The sequence below is a fragment of the Amborella trichopoda genome, chromosome 2 (assembly GCF_054954075.1).
Source record: "Amborella trichopoda isolate Santa Cruz 75 chromosome 2, AtrichopodaSantaCruz75HAP2 v2.0, whole genome shotgun sequence".
Classification (NCBI taxonomy): domain Eukaryota; kingdom Viridiplantae; phylum Streptophyta; class Magnoliopsida; order Amborellales; family Amborellaceae; genus Amborella; species Amborella trichopoda.
This window is the reverse complement of record NC_142337.1, coordinates 8,698,237-8,710,800: the sequence shown is the minus strand read 5'-3', so window position 1 is coordinate 8,710,800 and position 12,564 is coordinate 8,698,237. Positions and strand designations below refer to the sequence as shown.

Genomic DNA, 12,564 nt, shown 5'->3' with positions numbered 1-12,564 from the left:
CAAGCAATAGTATTTATATCTTTGAATCACGCTATTATCAAGATGCCTTACTTGTTTCAGGCTCTCGACCAGATTATTTACGTCAAAAAGGTCTTTCCTTTTTTATCCATACCAATTTGCCATTTGATAATTTTGCTTCGAAAATGTAATCTACTAAAGAGTCGGATATAGAAGCCTCAACTTATGGAGTCCCCCTATTTTTCCACAAGCATGCTGGGTCATAAATCGCTTGTTGCTCTATGCTAAGACCTTAGAAGAATAAAATAGGGAAGGGTGCTTGTTGAGCCGGTCCACTTACATTATTCTTGTTCGCTCTTCCTATAAAATATATTTCAAAAATGTATTTTTTAATTTAAAATTTTAGAGTTCAATAATCTCAACCATAACAATGATCTAAATTTGAAAATTATATTTTTCAAAAAATATAAATGTAATTTTTTTGAGTTCCATTCTTCACCTTCCATTTTAACCTTTTGTGGATGTAATGTTTTTTTGATATTCATCTTAAAGATGGACAATAGATAGAGAAGGGACCGCACAATAATAGGTGAGTTGGCTGACTCACCAAAACAAAGACCATTAAATAGTGCTTTAATTTGTTGTAAAACATGAGTTTGAGAGTACTTCAACGGCAGACTCTTAAATGAAGACTTTGACAATTATTAGCTATCACTGGCTTGCATAAATGACTGAATGAAAATAAAACATGTTATGGGTTTAGAGCCTAGAATAAGCCGATGTATTTTATAGATCATTTACTTCAAGTGACTAAAGTTTGTCAAATTATTAAAATGTTGTCACTTGTCTATGATTATAAATCCATAACATGGCAATTAAAAAAATTCTTGTGGATGTATTTATAAATGAATAGATTTTTTTTTAAAATAACTATTTTATTGATATAAGAGTAATTATCATAAATATCTCTTTTTCTAATTATCATCATCAGAGCCTCATCTCAACTATTTGGGGTTGGCTATATGAATCCTATTCCGTCATTATGCTTTATCAAGGTTCATACCATCAGTGAGACCATAAGTCCCCATATCTATTGTTACTACTTCTATTTATGTCTTTTTGGGCATTCCCCTCCTAACTAGTGTATTGAGTTTGCCCTACACACGGCTAGCCTACCTACTAATTTCCCTCATGGCCAGCCCACTCACCCATCTCAACTATGCTCATCTCAATATCTCTTTTTCTATACTTATCTCAGTATATATTTTCCTAATAAATTTAAAAAATACCTAAATTTTTTGAAATCTACGTTCATACCCATTCTTTAACTTTATATAATTTTTTTACCATAAATTCCCTACATGGCTCTATTAGAATAGTGATGTTCTAGCAACAACTCTCAGAGCTCAAGCTGTTTTATATCCCAACACAATACTAATAGTACCATGATGGTTTAATGACCTAAAAAGACCATCGGGATGCTATTAATGCCGTGATGATTCATTATTCTTAGGACCATCATGGTAATAATCAGTGTTTTAAAAAATGCCTAGTCGAACCGGACTCGCCCGGTTCGACTCGGAAATCGCAATGAGGGGATCGTATCGGCTAAAAAATCGGGAATCGTCCGGTTCTAGAGAGAACCGGACGATTCTGCACAGTGACTCGCCGAGTCACTGTGCGGAATCGGCGAGTCTGTGAAGAACACGGGTTGCACAGTGTTCTTCACGGGATTCTTTGAAATTTGTTATTTTTTGATCATTTTTCTTGTTTTTTTTGGCATGTGATCTAATTTGCAGGCTGTAAACATCTTTATTCAGCTTTTTCAAAAATTAAATGGTTGAAAAATTTGGTGTTTTTGGATCACGAAACTTGCTTTTTTAGGGTTTTCGCCTTTTCTGAAAGTTTCATGCCAAATAGGGCATGAATCTTTCAAGATTTGTAGGCATTTTGATCGTAAAGCTGTGAATCAAAACCTTTTGTTACTAATTTGTGATAATCGTTGAGAAAAATGGAGTTTTTTGGAGATTGAAGGCTTCGGTTCACAAAATTAGGTAAGAAGTTTGGGTTTTTTTTTTTTTTCCGCCATTTGATTTATTTCACGGCATATTTTGAACATAATGAGTTCAATAATTAGGGTTTTTAATCTTTATTGTGTCTAGGATGATTTAAAATTTTCAATTTTACGCAATTTGGTCAATTACAGCATGAAATTTGAGATGAACACTGAGATGTTTGCGGAACCAAAATTCCACTGTTTTTTTTTTTTTTTTTCCGCCTTTTGATTTTGTTTTCATGATATATTAGAAATAATGTGTTAAAAATTTAGGGTTTTGATTCCTTATGTTGTTGTTTATCAGAAAATATACTCAATTGGATGTAATTTATTCACTTAGAGGTGGATTTTTGAGTTAAAATGGCTTATGTAAAATGGCTCTGTGAAGAACATAATTTATTTTTTATTTTTTATTTTTTATTTTTTTTTTGTAATCCATGATCGAATGTTTTGTAATACTTGATCGATTTTTTTGTAATCCATGATCGAATTGTTTTTTTTTTTTTCTGTAATCCATGATCGAATTTTTTGTTCTTTTTTCTTTTTTGTAACCCATGATAGAATTTTTTGTAATCCATGATCGAATTTTTTGTAATCCATGATCGAAATGTTTGTTTTTTTTTCTTGTAATCCATGATTTTATTTTATTTTTTATTTTTGGAACCCATGATAGAATTTTTTGTAATCCATGATCGAATGTTTTGTAATCCATGATCGAAATGTTTGTTTTTTTTTTTGTTAATCCATGATCGAAATGTTTGTTTTTTTTTTGTAATCCATGATCGAATTTTTTGTTTTTTGTTTTTTATGTAACCCATGATAGAGTTTTTTGTAATCCATGATTGAATTTTTTGTAATCTATGATTTAATTGTTTTTTTCTTTTTTTGTAATCCACGATCGAATTTTTTGTTTTTTTTTGTTTTTTGTTTTTGTAATCCATGATCGAATTTTATGTAATCCATGATCGAATTTTTTGTAATCCATGATAGAATTTTTTGTAATCCATGATTGACTTTTTTGTAATCCATGATCGAAATGTTTGTTTTTTTTTCTTGTAATCCATAATTGAATTTTTTGTTTTTTGTTTTTTTTTTGTAACCCATGATTGAATTTTTTGTAATCCATGATCGAATTGTTTTTTTTTGTTTTTGTAATCAACGATCAAATTTTTTGTTTTTTTATGTTTTTTTTTTTTTTGTAATCCATGATCGAATTTTATGTAATCCATGATCGAATTTTTTGTAATCCATGATCGAATTTTTTGTAATCCATGATTGAATTTTTTGAAAATTTGTGATTTTTTTTTTTAATCCATGATCGAATTTTTTTTTGTAATCCATGATCGAATTTTTTGAAAATTTGTGATTTTTTTTTTTAATCCATGATCGAACTTTTTGAAAATTTGTTAATTTTTTTTTTTATCCATGATCAAATTTTTTTTTGTAATCCATGAACGAATTTTTTGAAAATTTGCTTTACTTTTTTTTTTTTTATTTCTTTTTATCCATGATCGAATTTTTTGAAAAATGATGATTTTTCGAAAAGATGTGAAAATCGTGATAAGGTTTTGATTACCATGATGTATTAAACCCAATTTTTAATTTTTATTGTTTGAGTTTGCTGTAATTTTTTTTTTTTTGTTTTTCTATGATTGAATTTTTTGAAAAATGATGATTTTTCAAAAAAAATGTGAAAATCGTGACAAGGTTTTAATTATTATGAGGTATTAAACCATATTTTAAATTTTTATTGTTAAAGTTTTTGTTATTAAATTGTATGTTGATGGATTATTTCTGAAAAAAAATGCATGTTATTATATTTTTAATGCAAAACTGTATTTTTTTTATCTGTTGTTCATGGATTTTTTAGTTGGAATGACTGATGTTAGCTGGCTCTTTGAAGAATTGTTTTTATTATTAATTTTTTAATGCAAAAAATGTATGTTCTTGATAATTGAGTTGTAGCCATGTTTGGAGCTTGCATTTTGTATTTTATTATTATAAATGTTTGTAATTGATATGTACGAAAATATTATTGTCAAAAAAGGTATTTTGCAATAACAAATAACAACAAATATGACTACATGAACTACCGCAACATATTATCACTACACATGGTGATTATTTTCTTTTTGAACTGTCGAGTTAATTTTATACTTTTTACATCTTAAAACAGTTGAATCATGTCAAGATCTGCAGAAGACCTTACATGGCAACATGGGGTCAGACTTGATCCCAACAAGAAAGACAAAATTATTTGTAATTACTGTCAAAGAGTGATAAGTAGTGGGGTACATAGGTTTAAGCAATACTTGGCAGGGGTTAAGGGAGAAGTTTCTGCATGCACTAGTGTCTCTAGTAATGTAAAAAATTAGATGGCGGCAATTCTTAATGCTAACAAAGGTAAAAAAATTGCCAAACATAGGATGAATGAGGAGATAGCTAGTTTATATACACCATCAAGCAAGAATGATACAGAAGAACAATATAATAATGACCTAGAAGAGCAATATAATAATGAGCTGGACATGGCCACAAGATTGAGTTTACATGAACAATATCAGAGGGAACGTGGGTTTAGAATGCCTGGTGGGTCTAGCTCAGACATGCATGGTGGGCCTAGCTCCGATATGCATGGTGGGCCTAGTTCAGATATGCATGGCGGGCCCAGCTCGAGCATGTATGGCGGGCCCAGCTCAAATATGTATGGAGGGGTTGATGGCAATATGTATCAAGGAGAATCAGTTTTTGAAGAAATTGTTTCTAGGTTACCTAGGAGTGCCAGTATTGCAGGTCATGGTCGTAAAGACCCATTTCTCTCAAAGCCTAAGTCACAACATATGACCCTAAAAGGCATGGTTAAAGGTATAAGAAACATGTTAGGGAGATATGTTGGTAAATGGTTCTACGATAAAAGGATTCCTTTTGATACAGCCAATAGCCCATATTTTCCACCTATGGTTAGTGCAATCCAGAGAGTCGGGCCCGGGGTAAAACCCCCGACGACATATGAGCTCAGTGGGCTAATATTAGATGAAGAGGTGGAGGAAGTTAAGAAGTGGATTGAAGAATATAAACAGAGTTGGCCAAGGACAGTAATTACTCTCATGAGTGATGGTTGGTTGAATAAAGTTAGCAAAAAGGATTTTTTAAACTTCTTGGCCTATTCCCCAAAAGGTACAGCTTTTTTGTCTACATAGACGTATCAGGGACGAAAAAGGATGCAAACTTCTACGTACGACTATATGATCAAATAGTGGAGGAGGTGGGAGACAAGCATGTAGTCCAGTTTATTACGGACAATGCGCGTGCATGTGTTTCTGCGGGTAGCAAGTTGATGGATAAGAGGAAGCATCTAGTATGGACCCCGTGTGCTGCACACAGCATCGATCTTATGTTAGAGGAGATCGGTGAGATCAAAATTGTGAAGGAGACTCTAGAGGAAGCAAGGTTGGTGTCGAGATTTATATACAACCACTCTAAAATTTTATTTTTGTTTAGAGAACACTCTAAGAAAAAAGAGATAATCAGGCCTGCCATAACCCGCTTTGCGACCGATTACTTAGCTGTGGACTCCATTTGAGAATCTGAAGGTGCATTAAAGAGATTGTTTACTTGTGAAGAGTGGTTAAATGACCGCTTCTCGAAGTCCAGTACCGGTATAAAAGTGGACAACATAATCTCAAATAGGCTGTTCTGGTCTTGATGTTCCAGTGTTGTAGATGCCACTGCCCCTTTGGTCACGGTGTTAAGAATGGTGGATGCTAACAAGAAAGCTACCATGGGTATCCTTTATGAAGGTATTGAGAGGGCGAAATCAGCTATTGGGGAGAAGTTTAATTTTGCTTGCAAAGTGATCGAGATTATAGAAAAGATGTGGAACACCAAATTTGGACGTCCAATTCATTATGCTGGTAAATATATATTTATATCATTACAATGTTTCAGTTTAAATCATTTTTTTATGAAATTTTAAATGACATTTTTCTACCTATATATTTTTTAGGTTACTACTTCAACCCAAAATTTTTCTATTTGACACCTGAACAACCCCACAAGATTATGGAAGGGGTCAGATACATTATTGCAAGGTTGGAGAGAAGTCATCGAAACCAAGTAGCAGCAATACAAGAGGTATTATTTAATGTTCGGGTAAGAACTTCATTGAGTTGTTATATTTGTGAGGAATAATGCACTAAAACGTAATATATTTGTTTTAGCTTGCTATGTATAGGGATGCTATAGGATCCTTCGGAACTAGACTTGCCAGAAATTCTCGAACTATGATGGATCCAGGTTATCCCCTCGCAAATATTTTGTTCATTCATATATTTAATTATATGAATTGTTCTTGCCCTTACAATGCTTTTTACATTTTAATCCAGCTGAATGGTGGGAGATATACGGTACTGATGCACCTCACCTAAAGAGGATAGCAATCAAGGTGCTCTCCCAGACATGTTCTGCTACTGACTGTGAGCGCAACTGGAGTATGTTCCAATGGTTGCACACTACTAGGAGGAATCGACTCGCTTCTGAGAAGCTTCATAAACTAGTCCACGTTCATTATAATTTAAACCTCAGAGAGTGACAAATAAGAAGGAAGCTTGAAGACTATGGGCCGATAGACTTAGACACAATATTTGTCACAGACACAACAGATCAATGGGTAGTAGAAGAGGAGGAGCCAGTGTTGCACAAGAGAGCGTTCCTTGAGGCTATCGGTGATGAAGATATTAAAGAAAGTGATGAGCAGCATGAAAAAGGAAGCAGCCAGCTAATGTATCCACAATATGTCGGTGATATTGCACCTAATGAGGGAGAGTGGGAAGGGGGTCTAAGAGAAAATGAGAGAGATGATGATTCTGAGGCCACTCTATCCCAGCCATATTATTCACATATCGAGTCCCAACAGCAACAGTGTAGGGATGAGCGCGACAGTGCAGGTGAGCATGAAGGATGGACAAGCTTAGGGGATTTTGGATTGGGAACACAACCAAACACTAACACTCAGGGATTTGGGAATAGTCAGACGCCTGCTAATATCGATGATTCGTTTTTAGATCGAATCAATGAATTGTCAAACGAATTCAATCAATGGCACCAGCGTGACCAAGAAGGACAACAACGTCGTCTATCATTTTATTTTTAGATCGTATGTTACTAATTTTATGCTTTATTGTAGTCCATGTATGTTGATATACTTATTCCATGATAATTCTATGTTTATCCTTTTGTGTGATGTAAAGACGGTTCATACAGGGAAAGAACATATCAATATTCGCATATTCATTCAAAAACATGAAAATTTTTAATGGAATACCCTCATTTCTTATTGAATTCCTAAAAAATAATATTTATAATGAATTTTAATAATTTTTTCGGATTTTTTTTGAAGCTTTATTCTGACCGATTCACCCGATTCCCGATCGGGATCGCCGATTCGCCGATCCAGATCGGTTTCTTGGATGCTCGATCCGAATCACCGATCCGTTTTTAAACCATTGGTAATAATATAAACATGATGGTTCAACGCCCTATTTTATCGACCACTATAGGGATTATCACGGTGCCACGATGGTCCTGTGATGGTCTATAAAATATGATTAGCGCGTTGATCCATGTGATGATCTATAAATACGGCATGAAACCATCCATCAGTTTACCGTGATCGTCCATAAAACAACTTGAGATATGAGAGTTGGGCATTGGACAATCTTGGTTCTAAAAGAACCGTGAACGGTATTTTTGGTAAAAAATTATAGAAAGTTAAAGAATGGATATGGACGTAGTTATTAAAAGATTTTATTATTTTTCAAATTTATTGGGAAAATGGGATAATTCTGATAATTTTCCTTCAATTAACCACCTCATTAATTTGATGTTGGACCATTTTAGTGATATTTTACAAAAAAAAATTTAAACTCGCCAAAATCCTTATGAGCATTTTCTAATATAATTTTTCGTGAGCTGACAACAAACTTAACCTGGCATGCCGTCACCTGTTGGTGAAATTTATGGTGTTCACTCTATGGATGGACTAAAAGTGCATCGATCTTTTTGTACATGAATAAAATATGTTATTCGGAGACATTGTCAGCTCCCCCAAAGATTTGATACCTCAAGATTTATGGACCAGGAAATGTCTCTTCAAGTTTCTAACGATCTATTAGGGTCCCAAAGAATCTCAATAAAATTTGTGAAAAAGAGAAACGTTAAAGAACAGATTCATGTTTCTAGGTTAAAAATTGCATCCAACCTCCTTTTCTTATTTATTTATTTATTTATTTATTTTATTTATTATTATTTTTTAACATTAACGCAACCTAGAAGTCAAAAAAAAAAAAAGATTGTATACTATAAGAATATTTGTTTTGGAAATAGATCACAATCACTTCTAGTTTTCAGATATCAAATTCGATAACTCGTGTCATAAAGTTTGAAAAATCTCTTTTTAGACTTTTAGCCTAATTAATGATATAATACACATGGCCACCCCATTTTAAATCTAAGATTGATTTTTGAACGAGGCCACACATTTGAATAGTTATGCCTACTGAACACCAAAACCCCATTTAACTTGTGGCTCAGGTCTTATTTCTTTAGGGCCATATTTCAGGGGCGTTTTAGTCAATTTATATTTTATGAATTAATTTTTTTTATATTTTTATTAGGTGCGTCTTGATTAGAAGAATGAACGTCTAAAATTTCAACTGATTTGAACTTTTATAAAAAAAATAAAAACAAAAAAATTCAAATACAAAATAATATTATGACTGTCAGATCGACCCATATTCAATTTGGGCCGTTGGTCGACATTGTAGTTGTCAGCCTATAGGCTGATAAAACGGTGTAAACCCAACTGGTCAGATTGAATCTGGGCTGATCCAATGATCACAATTATATTTCATAATTGAATTTTTTTTTTTTTTCATATACATCCAAATCACTTGAAATTTGGAGCGTATATTCTTCAAAAATATTGGAATCTAATAAAATATCAAAAAAATAATTCGTATAAAATAAATTGATCAAAATACCCTTGAATGTTCCACATGTAGTTTGGTCAATTTATTTTATGTAAATTATTTTTTAAATATTTTTATTAAGTGCTCCTTGATGAGAATAGTTGATGTTCTAAAATTTATGTTATTTGGATTTATATAAAACATATTAAAATTATATTACTGAATTACAATATTGACTGTCAGATCGGCCCAAATTCAATATCAACCATTGGGCTTATACTGTTCTATCAGCTAGCGGGTTGACCTTAACATCATCTAGTGAGCTTATATATATATATATATATATATATATATATATATATATATATATATAGTAATGATCCTCCCACACCTATGTGTGTAGGATCCCAAAATATTACCATTAAATTTGACACAGATATCTAGAAAAGTTATCACATGGGTGTGGGATTTGACTTTTCTAGAGGTCTGTACCAAATTTAATGGTGATCCTTTGGGATCTTACACACATAAGTGTGGGAGGGTCTCATAGGATCATTACTTATATATATATATATATATATATATATAGAGAAATTTTAAAACCGCCTATAGGTGAATTGCTACAGTGTTTCGCCCCCGTCATGGACATGCTATGTCCGTGACCGCCACGGACCTACAGGAACCGTGACGGTCTGTGTATATTTTTTTGCGACAATTTTGTATGAAAAAATCCCGTCACGGACATGCTATATCTGTGATGGACGTGACGGTGTTTAATCCATGCCATCTGATAAATCCGACGGCACTGCATTTTCACCCATAGGCGTTTTGTAATCTTCTCCTCTCTCTCTCTCTCTCTCTATATATATATATATATATGCTATATTTATATTTATATATTTGATATTATGTTACAAACTCTGCACTTCCCAACATAACAACCAAAAGAATAAGGGCAGATTGGCGATATATAGCTTGGGGCCATGTGAAAGGTGACAAAGCCATTGGAAAAAGCACGGTCAGGGCCTGAATGGTGGGCTCAACTGCTAATGTACGGTCCAATATTGACCAAGCTCTTAAGGCCCCACCTTGATCTACCACACAGCTCGAGGTTGCATTTTTTTCAAAGAGAATCAGGTCTTATAGTCCGTGGTCTTCTAACAACCCCATGTGACCATGGTCCCCCCCAAATCGACCTTAAAATAACACCAATGATCCTAAATCAAACTATTGTTTTCAATATAAAATATCACTAGAAGACCATAAGTTTCAAGTACTCGACTATTTTACTAGCCCTAAAGGGCGTTTTTGTGGACTTTCTTGGCCCCCAAGTTGCCCCTTTTGGCTTATGGACAATATAAATGGTGGCCTTGGACTTCAGGGTGAGAGGTAGGTTTGTTAGCAGTGTGGTTGGGTGCATTGTGAGAATGGTGGTGAAGTTGCATGGTGCGGCTTTTGCCGCATGCCCGAGGCGGGTTGCGGCATGCTTGTATGAGAAGAATGTGGAGTTCGAGCTTGTAAATGTCGACCTCTTTGCCGGAGATCACAAGAAACCCGAATTCCTCCAACTTCACCCCTTTGGCCTTGTCCCTGTGATTCAAGATTGTGACTTGACCTTCTTCGGTATTTTTACTCTTTTTTTTTTTGTTGTTTTTCCTGTTTTTATTAATATCAGTGAAAAATGTTTTAGGAAATCATGGGGGAATCCCTCTTGGCTAAGGTTAGGAGCTCTTCTTCACCCAAGCTTATTGATATAATATCATTTCATTTAACATAATGTTGTACAGTATACAATTGGAATAAGATAATTACCATGTGCCTAGGACTCTCCTACATTTCTTCTTCTTCTCATTTTTTCCCTATTCTGTAAATGACTATAATCCATCCATTGTTGCATCTCATGAAGAAATTACTTTTACAGAGTGGCCATAAAAACCTTTTATCTATGTCATCGGTCTAAATTCCTAAAGGGATGTGGCATATTTTCTTGTCGCAGAGTCGAGAGCTATCATTCGATACTATGCGGAGAAATACGCAGGGCAAGGGACTGATCTCTTAGGCAAGAGCCTAGAAGACAGAGCAACTATTGAGCAATGGCTTGAAGTCGAGGCGCACTACTTCAACGAACCGGCCTTCTCCCTAGCCTTCCAAGTACTTTATGCAGAAAAGCTTGGGCAAGAGCCTGACCTCAATGTGATCAAAAGTAGTGAGGAGAAGCTCACCAAGGTGTTGGATGTGTATGAAGAGAGGTTATCAAAGAGCAAGTACCTTGGTGGTGAATTTTTCAGCCTTGCTGATTTGAGCCACCTTCCTTTTGCTCACTACTTGATTAATGACAGTGGAAAGGGATACTTGTTTCATGATAGGAAGCATGTGAGTGCTTGGTGGGAGGATATCTCTAGCCGCCCTTCATGGAAGAAAGTCTTGGAGCTGTAGGGTAGGGTACCTTCGGTTCGAGGATTTCCCACGACATGGGAATTCGGTTTCTTACCTCCCAAGGTATGAAGCCGATTTCACATGAAATGCTGGTATTTTGTATTGCGGCGGGAACCTTGAATGCTTTCACTCCTGCCACTAATCTACGAAAAAAGTACGGGAAAACGGTGGTCCGGTAGGAAATATCTCTTCGGGAGAGAGATTTCCTGTAAACCAAACGTGCCCTAGTGTCTAATATTCTTCAATTTTGTTCTCTGTTCCTATAATTGTATGAGTGAGTTTATGATTTAGCAATGAATGTGTGAGCAATAAGGAGGAAGTTCTATTTTTTGATGCCGTGAGAAAAAGAACTTACATATGTTGATTTGTATGACTTTTGCTGTGGGGAACATGCTTTTGGAAAAGTCTTCTTTGCATTTTGTGACTTTCAGAAGTAAAATAAAGTGTCATCGCAAATCATATAAGGATCTGGTTTCTATGAATCCCCCGACTCATAGTATTTTCATGCAGGCTCCCTTAACCACCCATTAGTTGTATCGATCTTGGATCCAAATTTGTAGTGATCCATGATCTACACCATGATGTTTTATTAGAATATTTTCTATGCATTGGATAGGAATCTTTAGTTGTGGATGTTCATCTTAAAGATGGACGTTTGTGATTGTGCCGGGTTAGTAAGTCCGCTAACTCACAAAACACTTTTTCATCATTATAAACACGCAAACAAGGAAGTCGAGGAGGGTGTAACATTTTATTCCAAGTTCATATTATTGATGGCTGACATGATTTTATTCCACCATCATGGCCTAAAACTCTAATTTCACCCCAATTGTGAAATTTAAAGCTCTAAAAAGTTGTGTAGAAAGAACAAATCCATAAACACTTATAAAATTTCAAAGTAGATGATTTAGATAATATGTTGCAATATGCACTATTATTAGGACTTGAAATCATTTTTTGTTTCATATCTGTACTCCTTGAGGTTGAGATGATTAATTGTAAGGTTTCTCGACGTCGAAGAAACCTTTGTGTGTGGATCTTTGAGGTACACCTCTACAATATAATATTTACACTTTGTATAAACTTTTCTCCTGCTATAATGGCGCTACTATATCTTTGTTAAGGGTTGAATGATGATGAAGGGAA

At 34.3% G+C, this 12,564-nt stretch overlaps 1 protein-coding gene across 1 annotated transcript; it reads left to right on the top strand.

Moving 5' to 3' along the window:
- Nucleotides 1–10,360: 10,360 nt before the first annotated feature.
- Nucleotides 10,361–11,749, top strand: LOC18443270 (glutathione S-transferase F9). The gene is made up of 2 exons (XM_006853462.4): nucleotides 10,361–10,605; nucleotides 10,979–11,749. Exons 1-2 carry the CDS (start codon nucleotides 10,410–10,412, stop codon nucleotides 11,416–11,418), a joined length of 636 nt encoding a protein of 211 aa, XP_006853524.4. The 5' UTR covers nucleotides 10,361–10,409; the 3' UTR covers nucleotides 11,419–11,749.
- Nucleotides 11,750–12,564: the final 815 nt, after the last annotated feature.

Excerpts from the sequence above, each read along its gene's own strand:
- LOC18443270 (XM_006853462.4), top strand. The coding sequence starts at position 10,410 with ATGGTGGTGAAGTTGCATGGTGCGGCTTTTGCCGCATGCCCGAGGCGG. Across the intron at positions 10,606-10,978 it reads TTGTGACTTGACCTTCTTCG|AGTCGAGAGCTATCATTCGA; the intron begins GTATTTTTACTC and ends TTCTTGTCGCAG.